The sequence below is a fragment of the Salmo salar genome, chromosome 14 (assembly GCF_965601325.2).
Source record: "Salmo salar chromosome 14, fSalSal1, whole genome shotgun sequence".
Classification (NCBI taxonomy): domain Eukaryota; kingdom Metazoa; phylum Chordata; class Actinopteri; order Salmoniformes; family Salmonidae; genus Salmo; species Salmo salar.
The window spans coordinates 29,280,786-29,298,394 of NC_138304.1; the positions used below are offsets into that span (position 1 = coordinate 29,280,786).

General features: G+C 42.5%; 1 protein-coding gene across 2 annotated transcripts in view; it reads right to left on the reverse strand.

The window, feature by feature from the left end:
* LOC106569194 (A-type potassium channel modulatory protein DPP6) overlaps positions 1-17,609 on the reverse strand; it is a 172,659-nt gene that overhangs the window by 1,829 nt on the left and 153,221 nt on the right. For both annotated transcript variants that reach the window (XM_014140303.3, XM_014140301.3), the window contains 14 exons: positions 15,576-15,702; positions 15,416-15,454; positions 15,120-15,227; positions 9,568-9,659; positions 9,337-9,384; positions 8,414-8,526; positions 7,487-7,534; positions 7,195-7,293; positions 4,886-4,955; positions 4,496-4,690; positions 4,209-4,263; positions 513-612; positions 324-382; positions 154-226 (listed from right to left, as the gene is read on the reverse strand). In XM_014140303.3, the coding sequence (XP_013995778.2) occupies positions 154-226; positions 324-382; positions 513-612; positions 4,209-4,263; positions 4,496-4,690; positions 4,886-4,955; positions 7,195-7,293; positions 7,487-7,534; positions 8,414-8,526; positions 9,337-9,384; positions 9,568-9,659; positions 15,120-15,227; positions 15,416-15,454; positions 15,576-15,702 (1,226 nt within the window). The remainder of the gene's footprint in view (positions 1-153; positions 227-323; positions 383-512; positions 613-4,208; positions 4,264-4,495; positions 4,691-4,885; positions 4,956-7,194; positions 7,294-7,486; positions 7,535-8,413; positions 8,527-9,336; positions 9,385-9,567; positions 9,660-15,119; positions 15,228-15,415; positions 15,455-15,575; positions 15,703-17,609) is intronic.

Sequence of the window (17,609 nt, forward strand, 5' to 3'; positions counted from 1 at the left end):
GAAAGAGGCGTATATTCAGTCACAGTACTTCAACATTCAGCCTCAAAGTTAATAAGACTGCTTTGACACTAAGCCAATGCCCAAATAGGAGTTGGCAAGACAGCACAAACCAATAGATCTAGGAAAGGCTAACTTATTGATAGTAATGACTACCATCAGCAGTTGGATGGATGATCATGTACTTCCTGTCCATTAGGTGAGCTGCCCGGTGTGCTAAACTTGCCACCTGAAGGAATGAGGACAGCGAACAGCAGCATGAAATACAAATTATTCCACATCTTGTCTGACTAGCGGATAAAGTGTACGAAGTGATGAATCTTTACCGAGTATACTCGAGAGTCTGTCTTTGGTGATCCAAGGTATCTCTCTGAAAATGCTGAAGCTGGTATATAAAGAAGGAACACATAATAGCATGTTATAAGGCACTGTTCAAACTATAATACATTGTTTGTAGTGAGAAATGATTCATGCAGCAAGAAATGATGTTGCAAAAGCAAATCATTACGTTATACCATATAACTTGAAATCTGTGATGGGCGAGACGGCTGCTCCACATTTAAGCAGGGAGTCTTCAGCACTTAAAAGCAGGGTGGCTAAATATCCTCCATAAACCTATATCGACAGATAAGGTACAGTTAGTGAGGGACACTTAATAGTATCGTATTTCTTGAACAAACAGTATAGAAATACATTGTTGACATATCAAGGCTAGAGCCTTCACATACACCACTCCAAAGACAAACTGCATACAAATTCTAACTTTCTATAGACAAATGAGGACTGAGTGCCAAACTGAAAACTGATTGAAATATTTATGTTGTTACTGGGCCGTAGTGTGTAGTTGCTCTCTAGTTATGAATCCAAAATGGCACTCTATTCCTTTTATAGTGCAACATAGAGCAGAAGCTCACCCCATCATATCTAAACTCAGCAAAAAAAGAAACGTCCTCTCACTGTCAACTGCGTTGATTTTCAGCAAACTTAACGTGTAAATATTTGTATGAACATAAGATTCAACAAAAGAGACATACATTGAACAAGATCCACAGACATGTGACTAACAGAAATTGAATAATGTGTCCCTGAACAAAGGGGGGGCCAAAAAATCAAAAGTAACAGTCAGTATCTGGTGTGGCCACCAGCTGCATTAAGTACCGCAGTGCATCTCCTCCTCATGGACTGCACCAGATTTGCCAGTTCTTGCTGTTCTTCCACCAAGGTACCTGCAAGTTCCCGGATATTTCTGGGGGGAATGGCCCTAGCCCTCACCCTCCGATCCAACAGGTCCCAGACGTGCTCAATGGGATTGAGATCCGGGCTCTTCGCTTGCCATGGCAGAACACTGACATTCCTGTCTTGCAGGAAATCATGCACAGAACGAGCAGTATGGCTGGTGGCATTGTCATGCTGGAGGGTCATGTCAGGATGAGCCTGCAGGAAGTGTACCACATGAGGGAGGAGGATGTCTTCCCTGTAACGCACAGCGTTGAGATTGCCAGCAATGACAACAAACTCAGTCCAATGATGCTGTGACACACCGCCCCAGACCATGACAGACCCTCCACCTCCAAATCAATCCCGCTCCAGAGTACAGGCCTCAGTGTAACGCTCATTCCTTTGACGATAAACGCGAATCTGACCATCACCCCTGGTGAGACAAAACAGTGACTCGTCAGTGAAGAGCACTTTTTGCCAGTCCTGTCTGGTCCAGCGACGGTGGGTTTGTGCCCATAGGCGACGTTGTTGACGGTGATGTCTGGTGGGGACCTGCCTTACAACAGGCCTACAAGCCCTCAGTCCAGCCTCTCTCAGCCTATTGCAGTCAGTCTGAGCACTGATGGAGGGATTGTGCGTTCCTGGTGTAACTCGGGCAGTTGTTGTTGCAATCCTGTACCTGTCCCACAGGTGTGATGTTCGGATGTACCAATCCTGTGCAGGTGTTGTTACACGGGGTCTGCCACTGCGAGGACGATCAGCTGTCTGTCTCCCTGTAGCACTGTCTTAGGCGTCTCACAGTACAGACATTGCAATTTATTGCTCTGGCCACATCTGCAGTCCTCATGCCTCCTTGCAGCATGCCTAAGGCACGATCACGCAGATGAGCAGGGACCCTGGGCATCTTTCTTTTGGTATTTTTCAGAGTCAGAAGAAAGGCCTCTTTAGTGTCCTAAGTTTTCATAAATGTGACCTTAATTGCCTACCGTCTGTAAGCGGTTAGTGTCTTAACCTGTCTGGGCTAGGGGGCAGTATTTTCACGTCCGGATAAAAAACGTACCCGATTTAAACTGGTTACTACTCTTGCCCAGAAATGAGAATATACATATTATTCTAAAGTTTCTAAAACTGTTTGAATGGTATCTGTGAGTATAACAGAACTTATATGGCAGGCAAAAACCTGAAAAGATTCCATGCAGAAAGTGGCCTATCTGACAATTTGTAATCCTTCTGTTGCATCTCTATCGAAATTACAGCATCTGAGCTGTTACGTGACACTTTCTAAGGCTTCCATTGGCTCTCTAAAGCCTTCAGAAAGCAGATTGACGCGTCTCCTGTCTCTGGGCAGATAACAGGAGCAGAGTTTGTCAGTGGTCTGCCTGGGGACAGAGAGACTGGAGATGCGCTTTCACAAGACCTCACCATTTTTTTCTTTCCCTCTTTGAATGAATAGAACGTTGTCCGGTTGGAATATTATCGCTATTTTACGAGAAAAATAGCATAAAATTGATTTTAAACAGCGTTTGACATGCTTCTAAGTACGGTAATGGAATATTTTGAAATTTTTTGTCACGAAATGCGCTCGCGTGTTACCCTTTGGATAGTGACCTGAACGCACGAACAAAACGGAGGTATTTGGATATAACTATGTATTATTTGGAACCAAAACAACATTTGTTGTTGAAGTAGAAGTCCTGGGAGTGCATTCTGACGAAGAACAGCATAGGTAATCCAATCTTTCTAATAGTAATTCTGAGTTTAGGGTTGCCCCGACGTTGGCGGGTGTCTGAATAGCTAGCCTGTGATGGCTGAGCTATGTACTCAGAATATTGCAAAATGTGCTTTCGCCGAAAAGCTATTTTAAAATCTGACATAGCGGTTGCATAAAGGAGTTCTGTATCTATAATTCTTAAAATAATTGTTATGTATTTTGTCAACGTTTATGATGAGTAATTTAGTAAATTCACCAGAAGTTTTCGGTGGGTATGCTAGGTCTGAACATCACCTGCTAATGTAAAAAGCTGGTTTTTGATATAAATATGAACTTGATTGAACAAAACATGCATGTATTGTATAACATAATGTCCTAGGAGTGTCATCTGATGAAGATAATCAAAGGTTAGTGCTGCATTTAGCTGTGGTTTGGGTTTTTGTGACATATATGCTTGCTTTGAAAATGGCTGTGATTATTTTTGCCTGGGTACTCTCATTTTTACATTTTTAGTCATTTAGCAGACGCTCTTATCCAGAGCGACTTACAGTAGTGAATGCATACATTTCATACATTTCATTTTATGCATTTTTTTTTTTTTGTACTGGCCCCCCGTGGGAATCGAACCCACAACCCTGGCGTTGCACACACCATGCTGGCGCTGCACACACCATGCTCTACCAATTGAGCCACAGGGAAGACTCCTGACATAATCTAATGTTTTGCTTTCGCTGTAAAGCCTTTTTGAAATCGGACAGTGTGGTTGGATTAACGAGAGTCTTATCTTTCAAATGGTGTAAAATAGTCATATGTTTGTTTGAAAAATTGAAGTTATAGCATTTTTGAGGTATTTGTATTTCGCGCCACGCGATTCCACTGGCTGTTGAATAGAGTGGGACGCTAACGTTCCACCTAGCCCAGAGAGGTTAACGACCGTTCCACAGATGCATGTTCATTAATTGTTTATGGTTCATTGAACAAGCATGGAAAACAGTGTTTAAACCTTTACAATGAAGATCTGTGAAGTCATTTGGATTTTTACGAATTATCTTTGAAAGATAGGGTCCTGAAAAAGGGACGTTTCTTTTTTTGCTGAGTTTGGATATGTGGGAGTGAGCTTCTGCTCTATGTTCCAGACAGAATAAAACCCTCGCCCACTCTTTCTTCAGCTCAGATACAGTACTTGAGTTGACAAGAAGAGGAGTAAAGGGAACAGATTTTTATTTTTACATGGTTTGAATAAGTAGCTAGCTTCTTTTCTTCAAGCATTGATTCTCCTTACCTTTCCATATACTCCAATTCGACTTTTGTCAATGTACATTTCTTTCGATATCAGTCTAGAATAAAGAAGAATAAACAATCAATGCTTTGTTGTTATTCGATTTACAACAACCCAGTACTATAATGAAAAATTGTATCATAGTTTTTCCCACTGTAATTAAACTGTACCTCCATATAGCAACTGTAAGATCTGGTAACATGGTCTTAGCATATAAAGAGGGAGCAATTATTTGAATTCTCAAAGAAGATTATACTGTTTCCAGGTGTGTGTCTCTCCCTCCTTCTCACCTGAGGGCCTCCATCTGGTCCCTCTCCTCGATCACGCCCAGTTTCCTCCTGATGCGGTGGAGGAGGTTGGTGCCCTGGAACCCGGACCCGTGGCCGTCAAAGCGGATCACAATGGTACTATAACTGCTCACCAGCACCGTGGCCCAGTCCACACGGAACTGCTCTGTCACCATCTGTCCGCCAGGCGTTCCGTCCCTGGGGGAAACAGAGGACAGGTGGAACCAATGATCCATTATAGCTCTCTGTTATGGTCCAAAGTCATGAGTCCAATGTCAAAACAGAATATGCTATAATTCTAATATAATCTCTACTGGGGTTTGTATGATATTTTTATCTAGAATAACATTAACTGTATTGTGTGTATGCGGGGGTAGTTGTTGCCATACTTACACTAGTAGCAGGAGGGGGTAGTGAGCTGTGTCTATGAAACCAGCTGGCTTCAGTATCTGCATCGTCAGAGCTGCAAAAAACAAGACTAAATGAAATGTTCTTCTTAAATTATCATATCAAATCTCATAACTAATACCATTGTTAGAGTGCAGCCCAGTAGTGCATATCAGCATTTATGAAGACATTATACAAAGGGTGGGTCTAATCCTGAATGCTGTGTCATGACTGTCCTGTGAGGATTCAAATAGGTCAGATCAGCTTGGCAATGGAGGACCCTGTTGTAAATTAGAGGAGATCCAGGGTCTCCCTCTCCAAATTCACAAAGGAATGTGCTTTGTCTCCAGTGACGTTTTCCCGCCGAAACTCGAAAACATTCTAAAGCGAATACTGGAACAATATTTCTAACATAGAATGTGGTGAATGGTCAGAGGTGATCTAAAGAATAATAATGTCATATGGGTTGTTATTTTGTGATGTCATTAAAAATGTTAAAAAGGAAATACTGTAACTTGAAGATTATATAAACACTACATGTACAGTCTCCATCCTTAACGTTGTGTATGAAATATGAAAAACTATGAAATTATTTTAGTTAAGATAAGAATGTGATTTTAAGAGCCATAAGAGATCATTTGTCTCCTATAAACTTTGCACAGTAAGTAGCCACTCCCCGAGCGAGGTCAGAGAGCGTGTCAGCCTGACGGAACCGCCCCTTTCGACCAGAGTGCATAAAGGATTGGTAAAGAAATGAACTTTCAGACCAGAGAGGCGTGTAGCTGCAGCTCACATCCAAAGTGGTTCGAACTCTGAATAGCAACACAAGGTAGAGGTGACAAGCTCACCTCCCGGACAATTATTGGTACGGCTGATTAGCTGTCCTAAGTAAAGTATCTAGAAAAGAGAATTTAAGTGGGACCATTCTACTAATCTTCTCAAATCACTGTAGTATGCTACTCTCATCCCCAATGGGAACCATCGGCACGGCTGGCTAGCCTATCTTCAGAGGCAATTTCAGGAGTGAATGAAAGGTTTGTGTGATTGCTGTGAGAGTACAGTGGCAAGAAATTGTATGTGAACCCTTTGGAATTACCTGCCACAGCATCTCAAATTTGGTTTAGTTCAGGACTCTGACTGGGCCACTCCAGAAGGCGTATTTTCTTCCATTCTTTTGTTGATTTACTTCTGTGTTTTGGGTTGTTGTCCTGTTGCATCACCCAACTTCTGTTGAGCTTCAATTGGCAGACAGAGAGTCTTACATTTTCCTGCAAAATGTCTTGATAAACTTGGGAATTCATTTTTCCGTCGATGATAGCAAGCTTTCCAGGCCCTGAGGCAACAAAGCAGCCCCAAACCAGGATGCTTCCTCCACCATACTTTACAGTTGGGATGAGGTTTTGATGTTGATGTGCCTTTTTTCTCCACACAAAGTGTTGTGTGTTCCTTCCAAACAACTCAACTTTAGTTGAATCTGTCCACAGAATATTTTGCCAGTAGCTCTGTGGAACATCCAGGTGCTCTTTCGCGAACTTAAGACGTGCAGCAATGTTTTTTTGGGACAGTAGTGGCTTCTTCCGTGGTGTCCTCCCATGAACACCATTCTTGTTTAGTGTTTTACGTATCGTAGACTCATCAACAGAGATGTTAGCATGTTCCAGAGATTTCTGTAAGTCTTTAGCTGACACTCTAGGATTCTTCTTAACCTCATTGAGCATTCTGCGCTGTGCTCTTGCAGTCATCTTTGTAGAACCGCCACTCCTAGGGAGAGTAGCAACAGTGCTGATCTTTCTCCATTTTATAGACAATTTGTCTTACCGTGGACTGATGAACATCAAGGCTTTTAGAGATACTTTTGTAACCCTTTCCAGCTTTATGCAAGTAAACATTTCTTCTGAGATCTCTTTTGTTCGAGGCATGATTCACATCAGGCAATGCTTCTTGTGAATAGAAAATTCAAATTTTGTGAGTGTTTTTTAAAGCAGGGCAGCTCTAACCAACATCTCAAATCTCGTCTCATTGATTGGACACCAGGTTAGGTAACTCCTGACTCCAATTAGCTTTTGGAAAAGTCGTTAGCCTAGGGGTTCACATACTTTTCCAACCTACACTGTGAATGTTTCAATATAGACAAGAAAAATCTCCCAGTCGCGAACCCAAAATCTCTAGCGACACAGCTAGCACTGCAGTGCCTTAGACCACTGCGCCACTCGGGAGGCCATATGATGACATATATAATGTCATCATAAAGAATGCAGCTGAAAAGGGCATTGTCTAGCTTCCTATGCATAGGTGCACCATGGAGGGATACCTACTGTAATCGTCTATGGTGATGGTCTCGTACTCCACTTTGGGCATCTGCATGTTGTGGTACGTGTTATTCACTCCCTCGTTAGTCTCCAGGTCCAGGACCTCTGCAGTGACATGGAAGAAACAGTCTCATTGTTCACTTACAGTATAGTCTGAGTGGCAGCTTCATGAAGCATCGAACACATTTCCCATTTAATTTTTTGTGATGTGATTATAAAGACACTATACTGAATAAAATGCCCCTCAGCTTCAGTGCCCTTCATGGTACAGGCCAGGGTCAGGCTTCATAGCACTCACTCTGTCTGTCTTTTGTGCTGTAGATGGCAACACTGGGTACATCAGGGCCTGGATGGGGATACATGGGGGGGGCAGAGAAAGAGAGGTGGAGGTTATTATAGGAAGAAACACTTGAAGGTTCATATAAATGGCCTCAAATGGAGAAGCAAACAAAATACACATTTCACTGTATTTAAAAACCAGAGAAAAAAATGCCTCTCACTCTCTTTCCATCTTTAGTAATGCAAGTCTAGAAATAACCCCTCTCAGCCAGCCATGTGTCATTACTGAGAAGCCACTGTCTGTCTGTAGCACCTTGGGGAGCAGCTGAATGAATACCAGGCTGTTATTATTACTCAGAACAGACCAGGGCTGCTCTCCACTCACAAGATCGAATTAATGAAAAGGCCGTTGCCCTTTTTCCTCTCCAGAGCGGACCCTCTAAACAAATCAGCTGCCATGGCAACTGCACCAGTAGGAGAGAGCGATGACTAACGTTCTCAGAGAGCCATGCAGCGCTGAGCCCGTCCTCATCTGTCCCTCCCTGGGCCCTGCTCTCATTTCAGACAGAACCTGTCTGACACACAGGAAGCAAACTACTGTAGTTTGATACAGCAGGAACACTGTAGGATGCAGGCTGGCAGTTCACATTTTGTGGCTGGCAGTTCACATTGAGCTACATCTGATTGGCAAGTAGAAACAGTGGTTAGTGGTGTACCACATTCAGATTCAATACAACCTTTTGCCACAGCATTGAACACTAATTCAATTTAATATTTTGAGTCATATTTTTTATTAATTTTTTATATTTGACACTAAACACCCCACTAAAACCTCTGCAGCATAGCCAAAGACTTCAATGTATTTATGTATCACAAAAATCTACTGATTCAGGAAAGTGCAACATATGCTGCTTAGTGTTCAGGATTCAAGATCAGGAGCACTCACCTTTACAGTTGAGCAGGAAGTACTGCATGTTGTGGCTGAAGGAGCCGTCCACATAGCCACACTTGAACTCACATGACAGACAGCGGCGGTTGAACGGGCCTTTAGTGTCCGCACTGATATAGGATAGATACAGTAAACCACGCTATTAGCATTATCTGGAGTATTTCTCCTGTCTTATCCGGTGTCCTGTGAGAACCTCTCTCTCTCTCTCTCTCTCTCTCTCTCTCTCTCTCTCTCTCTCTCTCTCTCTCTCCCTCTCCCTCCCTCCCTCTCCCTCTCCCTCTCCCTCCCTCCCTCCCTCCCTCCCTCCCTGAGACCATGCCTCAGGACTACCTGGCCTGATGACTTCTTGCTGTCCCCAGTCCACCTGCTGCTGCTCCAGTTTCAACTGTTCTGCCGCGGCTATGGAACCCTGACCTGTTCACCGGACGCGCTACCTTGTCCCGGACCTGCTGTTTTCGACTCGCTCTCTCTACCGCACCTGCTGCCTCTAACTCTGAATGATCGGCTATGAAAAGCCAACTGACATTTACTCCTGAGGTGCTGACCTGTTGCACCCTCTACAACCACTGTGATTATTGTTATTTGACCCTGCTGGTCATCTATGAACATCTTGGCCATGTACTGTTATAATCTCCACCAGCACAGCCAGAAGAGGACTGGACACCCCTCAGAGCCTGGTTCCTCTCTAGGTTTCTTCCTAGGTTCCTGCCTTTCTAGGGAGTTTTTCCTAGCCACCGTGCTTCTACATCTGCTTTGCTTGCTGTTTGGGGTTTTATGTTGGGTTTCCGGTATAGCACTTTGTGACATCGGCTGATGTAAAAAGGGCTTTATAAATACATTTAATTGATTGATTGATTATACCCTATTAGATAAAAACAATTACAGAGTGATCTCTCACAAAATAAACTCTCTAACTATACCTGTAGAGGTGTCGTCGTTTTGGATCATCCTCTGTGCTCAAAAAGTATCTGTAAAACATTGTGATGAAGATCAGTTTGGAGTTCAATGACTATTACCTGAACAAGAGAAGGTAAGTCAAGTTTCCATGGTAACATTTGATCAACTATAAGTGATAAGAAATTATATGTATTTAGGAATCATAATGGTACTATTTGGTCACGTTACTGTAATGTATGGGTGGAGAGACTTACATGAGCTGCTTGTCTTGGCTGTAGGCTAGTATCTGAGTAACATCCCAGTCTCCTGATGTCAGCGACTGCAGAGTGTCTGTGCTGGTGTTGGGCTGGAATGGAACAATACATGTCAACATGACAACTACAGGTTAAAGAACAGTTGGCTACAGTTGGCTCTGGCAAACAAACAGCAGAGACCTGAGGACACCATCCAACCTGGAACTGAAACAGACCAGATACAACTTCAATTATCACTGAGGTGTCGAAGCCTTTGAGCCCAACAAATGGCAGGAATCTCACAGGCTACTCCACCCAAATCCAGAGCCCTTTGAAGCTCTCTCCCGCTGTTCAGAGACCATCCACTGGCATTTTCCACAAGAAATCTGCCTTCAGAAATAAAAGCTTCTCCCAAGTGGGTGTGACACCTACTCCTGTTGCCCGCTGCTGGGATTCCACCTGGCGATCTGTTCACCGTCTGCCCTGTCTTGTCTCTCCCTGTCTAGTACAGGTATCCCTACCACACTCCCCCCTCTCTCCCGAGCTTTCGTTCACCTCCAGCACACAGGCACTGTTGGGGCGAGTGACTTTGAACTTACAATGGCTAGCCCCAAATCATTATATATTTTTTCTTGTGCATTTTTCTATTTGCCTCACGAATCCTGTATGCTTTGTTGACACTGAGCTTTCTTGTTTACCCAACCGTGGGATATACTATGTTTGTTCCCACACTCGGGACTCTGACTCTCTATTGGTTACACAGACTTTTGGCCTCATAACCACCTCTCGCTGGCTTTGTGTTCATGTTACCTGATGAAATTGCTGTACAATATGATCTTGTTGCCATCTAATGCACATTGAAATCTTATAAATCAACACTGCAGAGCTCTCCCTGTCCTCTGCCTGTCCTCTGCCGTGCCTTGATTGTATTACTGTTGATGATATCGGGAAATGTGCATGTGCACCCTGGTCCATATACTGTTGCTAGCTCCAATTCTGACTTGTGCTCTGATATCGGCTTCACTGATTGCTGCTCTCGTAAAAGCCTGGGTTTCTGCACGTTAACACTAGAAGCTTATTTCCTAAAATGGATCAATTGAAAGTGTGGGTTCACAGCTCCAATCCAGGTGTGTTGGTCATTACTGAGACGTGGTTAACCTGTTGGGGATAGGGGGCAGTATTTGCACGGCCGGATAAAAAACGTACCCGATTTAATCTGGTTACTACTCCTGCCCAGTAACTAGAATATGCATATAATTGTTTGATTTGGATAGAAAACACCCTAAAGTTTCTAAAACTGTTTGAATGGTGTCTGTGAGTATAACAGAACTCATTTGGCAGGCCAAAACCTGAGAAGATTCCAAACAGGAAGCGCTCTCTCTGACTATTTCTTGGCCTTCTTGATCATCTCTATCCAAAACAGGGGATCTCTGGCATAACGTGACATTTTCTAACGCTCCCATAGGCTCTCAGAAGGCGCCAGAACGTTGAATGATGACTTTGCAGGCCATGGCTGAAAAACAGCAGCGCATTTGGATAGTGGTCGATCTGAGAACAATGAGACTGGGGCGCTCGTGCACGAGACTCCACCATGTTTACTTTCTCTCTCTTTGAACGAAAACAACGACTCCCGGTCGGAATATTATCGCTTTTTTACGAGAAAAATCGCATTAAAATTTATTTTAAACAGCGTTTGACATGCTTCCAAGTACGGTAATGGAATATTTTGATTTTTTTTGTCACGAAACGCGCCGGGCGTGTCACCCTTCTTTACCCTTCGGATAGTGTCTTGAACGCACAAACAAAATGCCGCTATTTGGATATAACTATGGATTATTTGGAACCAAACCAACATTTGTTATTGAAGTAGAAGTCCTGGGAGTGCATTCTGACGAAGAACAGCAAAAGTAATCCAATTTTTCTTATAGTAAATCTGAGTTTGGTGAGTACCACACTTGGTGGGTGTCAAAATAGCTAGCCTGTGATGGCCGGGCGCAATACCTTAGAAATGCTATTACTTCAATTTCTCAAACATATGACTATTTTACACCATTTTAAAGACAAGACTCTCGTTAATCTAACCACACTGTCTGATTTCAAAAAGGCTTTACAACGAAAGCAAAACATTAGATTATGTCGGCAGAGTACCCAGCCAGAAATAATCAGACACCCATTTTTCAAGCTAGCATATAATGTCACATAAACCCAAACCACAGCTAAATGCAGCACTAACCTTTGATGATCTTCCTCAGATGACACCCCTAGGACATTATGTTATACAATACATGCATGTTTTGTTCAATCAAGTTCATATTTATATCAAAAACCAGCTTTTTACATTAGCATGTGACGTTCAGAACTAGCATTCCCACCGAACACTTCCGGTGAATTTACTAAATTACTCACGATAAACGTTCACAAAAAACATAACAATTATTTTAAGAATTATAGATACAGAACTCCTTTATGCAATCGCTATGTCCGATTTTAAAATAGCTTTTCGGCAAAAGCACATTTTGCAATATTCTGAGTAAATAGCCCAGCCATCATGGCTAGCTATTTTGAACCCCACCAAGTTTGGCCCTCACCAAACTCCGATTTACTATTAGAAAAATTTGATTACCTTTGCTATTCTTCGTCAGAATGCACTCCCAGGACTTCTACTTCAATAACAAATGTTGGTTTGGTTCAAAATAATCCATAGTTATGTTCAAATATCCTCTGTTTTGTTCGTGCGTTCAAGACACTATCCGAAGGGTGACGAAGGGTGATGCGCCCGACGCGTTTCGTGACAAATAAATTCTAAATATTCCATTACCGTACTTCGAAGCATGTCAACCGCTGTTTAAAATCAATTTTTATGCGATTTTTCTCGTAAAAAAGCGATAATATTCCGACCGGGAAACCCTGTTTCAGTTCATAGACGAAAAAATAAAAACATGGTGTCGCCTCGTGCACGCGCCTCAGTCTCATTGTCCTCTGATCGACCACTATCCAAATGCGCTACTGGGGCTCCAAAGGCATCATTCACCAGTTTGCCGCCTTCTGAGAGCCTATGGGAGCCGTAGGAAGTGTCACGTTACAGCAGAGATCCTCAGTTTTCAATAAAGAGAGTGTAGAAGCCCAAGAAATGGTCAGACAGGCCACTTCCTGTAAGGAATCTTCTCAGGTTTTTGCCTGCCATATGAATTCTGTTATACTCAAAGACACCATTCAAACAGTTTTAGAAACTTTAGGGTGTTTTCTATCCAAAGCCAATAATTATATGCATATTCTAGTTTCTGGGCAGTAGTAATAACCAGATTAAATCGGGTATGTTTTTTATCCGGCCGTGCAAATACTGCCCCCTAGCCATAACAGGTTAAACCACCTGACCAAGTCCTAAAGCAATGGGACTCCCTAAATCTTTCTCAGATTATTACAAATCCCACAAGGTATGACTCCAAACACCCAGAAAAGGCTACTCTCCTTGATGTTATCCTCACAAATAATCCCGATAGGTATCAGTCTGGTGTTTTCTGTAATGACCTTAGTGATCACTGTTTCACAGCCTGTGTTCGTAATGGCTGCTCAGTGAAACGAACTTTCCTGATTTGTCATTGACGAGTGGCAAAAAACTTTAATGAGCAAGCCTTCCTTCATGACTTGGCCTCTGTAAATTGGTACAGAATCAGCTTGATCCCCTCTGTCGAAGACGCTTGGACCTTCTTTTTTATATTTTTAGTGGTATGCTTAACAAACACGACCCCATAAAGAAAATGAGAATTAAAAACAGGTTCAGCCCCTGGTTCAACCGTGATCTTGCAGAGTTACTCCACCTCAAGAATTGCATTTGGCGAAAGGCTCGGCACACGCATACTCAGGCTGACTGGCTCTCGTTCAGGAAAATGAGAAATAAGTGTACTCAGGCTATGCGGAAGGCCAAAGTTAGTTAATTTAAGGAGCAGTTCTCTCTCTGTGGGTCTAACCCCAAGAAGTTCTGGAAAATGGTTAAAGATCTGAAGAATAAACTCTCCTCCTCACAGCTGACCTTGTCCCTTCAAGTTGATGTGGTTGTTACTGACAAGAAGCACATGGCTGGGCACTTTAGTCACCTTTTCATTAAGTCAAGATTCCTATTTGACTCAGCCATTCCTCCTTGCCCGTCCAACATTTCCTCATCTCCCACCCCTTCCAATGCGATTAGCCCCGATGCTCCTCCCTCTTTTCCCCCTGCCCTGCTACAAAGTTTCTCGCTGCAGGCGTTCACTGTGTCCGAGCCCCTTAAACTTGACCCCCCAAAAAACATCTGGGTCAGATGGTTTAGACCCTTTCCTTTTTAAGGTTGTTGCCCCTATCATCACCAAGCCAATCTCTGACCATTTTAACCTGCCTCTTCTCTCTGGGAAAGTTCCCATTGCTTGGAAGGCAGCCACGGTTCGTCCTTTATTTAAATGGGGAGATCAAGCTGATCCTAACAGTTATAGGCCTATTTCTATTTTGCCCTGTTTATCAAAAGTATTGGAAAGAATTGGCACTAATCAACTGACTGGCTTTCTTGATGTCAATAGTATTCTCTCAGGTATGCAATCTGGTTTCCGCTCAGGTTATGGATGTGTCACTGCGACCTTAAAGGTCCTCAGTGATGTCACCAATGCCCTTGAATCTAAGCAATGTTGTGTTGCTATTTTTATAGACTTGGCCAAAGCTTTTGATACGGTAGACCATTCCATTCTTGTGGGCCGGCTAAGGAGTATTGGTGTTTCTGAGGGGTCTTTGGCCTTCTAGAGACGTCTGTGTTCTTTTGCCCACCTTAATATTTTATTTTTATTTGCCAGTCTGAGATACAGCTTTTTCTTTGCAAATCTGCCTAGAAGGCCAGCATCCCGGAGTCGCAACTTCACTGTTGGCGTTGAGACTGGTGTTTTGCAGGTACTATTTAATGAAGCTGTCAGTTGAGGACTTGTGAGGCGTCTGTTTCTCAAACTAGACACTCTAATGTACTTGTCCTCTTGCAAAGTTTCTATTCTGGTTAGAGCCAGTTTGCGCTGTACTCTGAAGGGAGTAGTACCCAGCGTTGTATGAGATCTTCAGTTTCTTGGCAATGTCTCACATGGAATAGCCTTCATTTCTCAGAACAAGAATAGACCGAAGAAGAAAGGTCTTTGTTTCTAGCCATTTTGAGCCTGTAATCGAACACACAAATGCTGATGCTCCAGATACTCAACTAGTCTAAAGAAGACCAGTTTTATTGCATCTTTAATCAGAACAACAGTTTTCAGCTGTGCTAACATAATTGCAATTAGCCTTTTAAAATTATAAACTTGGATTAGCTAACACAATGTGCCATTGGAACACAGGAGTGATGGTTGCTGATAATGGGCCTCTGTATGCCTATGTACATATTCCATAAAAAATCTGCCGTTTCCAGCTACAATAGTCATTTACAACATTACCAATGTCTACACTGTATTTCTGATCAATTTTATATTATTTTAATGGACTTTTTTTTTTTTATTCTTTCAAAAACAAGGACGTTTCCAAGTGACCCCAAACTTTTGAACGGTAGTGGAAGGAGGACAGTGTTGTTCTACCTGGGAGGTTGACATGGAGATATGGAAGAACTTGCCCCTCCCACCCTGAGGTATAGCTCTGGTAAAGAAGAACTTGTATCCATCATGGGAGAAGAGTGGCGCTTCGTTCTACAGTAGGGAGAGAAAGGAGGAGTGAGTCTGAGTACATGAGACAGATAAATCGGTAAAGTGCACTTCTGTCCCTCCTACCGCCTCCCCTTCTTCTGTAAGTTTTGACTGTAATGTATGGGTTGTTTTTTTATGTGTGTGGTGAGTGATAAATGTTATAAAATGCTTTTACTGTTCATATCACTTACCTGTTTGTGTAGCCAGCTATCACTTTCATCCTCATGTTTCTAGAAAAGTATGAGATAGCAAGTAAGGGCTAGGGCCAGTGTAAGAGGGCGGCGCTGTGTGCATGCATGCGTGCGTGCGTGCGTGTGAGCGTGCGTGCGTGTGTGCGTGCGTGTGTTTCACCTTAGTGCAGACTCCTGTAGTGGCCTCACACAGTGTCAGTATGGAGTTGTTCTGGGCTCTGTTCAGCCAGTTGACTGCCAGCTTGGTGGTGGTGGCCCACATAACCATTGTGATGTAATATTCCATTCTACAAAAAGAACACAATGGAATGAGTTACAAGTTTAGATCAATTCATTTCCGATTGTTTCAGAATTGCCATGGCTAATGCAGTATACATTATGATGCAATGTTATTCCATGATGAATATTTCTCTAAAAGTTTGCATCCCTGTGGCAGGGTTCCCCAACTGGTGACCCATAGTCCAAATTTGGCCAGCAGTTGGTTTTATATGCCCCCCCCCCCCTCCAAGTTATTTATTTATTTACATACATACATACATACATACATACATACATACATACATACATACATACATACATACATACATACATACATACATACATACATACATACATACAGTACCAGTCAAAAGTTTGGACACACCTACTCATTCAAGGGTTATTCTTTATTTTTACTATTTTCTACATTGTGGAATAATAGTGAAGACATCAAAACTATAAAATAACACATATGGAATCATGTAGTAGCCAAAAAAGTGTTAAACAAATCAAAATAGATTTTATATTTCAGATTCTTCAAAGTAGCCACCCTTTGACTTGTTGACAGCTTTGCACACTATCTGCATTCTCTCAATCAGCTTTGTGAGGAATGCTTTTCCAACAGTCTTGAAGGAGTTCCCATATATGCTGAGCACACTGCTTTTCCTTCACTCTGCAGTCCAACACATTCCAAACCATCTCAATTGGGTTGAGGTTGGGTGATTGTGGAGGCCAGGTCATCTATTTTATTTTTTATTTTATTTATTTATTTAACCTTTATTTAACTAGGCAAGTCAGTTAAGAACAAATTCTTATTTACAATGACAGCCTAGGAACAGTGGGTTAACTGCCTTGTTCAGGGGCAGAACGACAGATTTTGACCTTGTCAGCTCGGGGATTCGATCAACCAATCTTTTGGTTACTGGCCCAACACTCTAACCACTAGGCTACCTGCTGCCCCATCTGATGCAGCACTCCATCACTCTTCTTGATCAAATAGCCCTTACACACCCTGGAGGTGTGTTTTGGGTCATTGTCCTGTTGAAAGACAAATGATAGTCTCACTAAGCGCAAACCAGATGCGATGGCGTATTGCTGCAGAATGCTGTGGTAGCCATGCTGGTTAGGTGTGCATTGAATTCTAAATAAATCAGACACTGTCACCAGCAAAGCACCATGTGTGAACCACATATGCGGAGATCATTCGTTCGCCTACTCTGTGTCTCACAAAGACATGGCGGTTGGAACCAAAAATTGCAAATTTGGACTCATCAGACCAAAGGACAGATTTCCAACGGTCTAATGTCCATTGCTCGTGTTTCTTGGACCAAGCAAGTCTCTTCTTATTATTGGTGTCCATTATGTGTCTGATATGTGAACTCTGTGAAGCATTTATTTGGCTGGTGCAGTTAACTCTAATGAATTTATCCTCTGCAGCAAAGGTAACTCTAGGTCTTCCTTTCCTGTGGCGGTCCTCATGAGAGCAAGTTTCATCATAGCGCTTGATGGTTTTTGCATCTGCACTTGAAGTTCTTGAAATTTTCCTGATTGACTGACCTTCCTGTCTTAAAGTAATAATGGACTGTCGTTTCTCGTTGCTTATTTGAGCTGTTCTTGCCATAATATGGACTTGGTCTTTTACCAAATAGGGCTATCTTCTGTATACCACTCTTACCTTGTCACAACACAACTGATTGGCTCAAACGCATTAAGAAGGGAAGAAATTCCAGAAAATAACTTTTAACAAGGTACACCTGTTAATTGAAATGCATTCCAGGTGACTACCTCATGAAGCTGGTTGAGAGAATGCCAAGAGTGTGCAAATGGTGGCTACTTTGAAGAATCTCAAATATAAAATATATTTTGATTTGTTTATCACTTTTTGGGTTACTACATGATTCCATATGTGTTATTTCATAGTTTTGATGTCTTCACG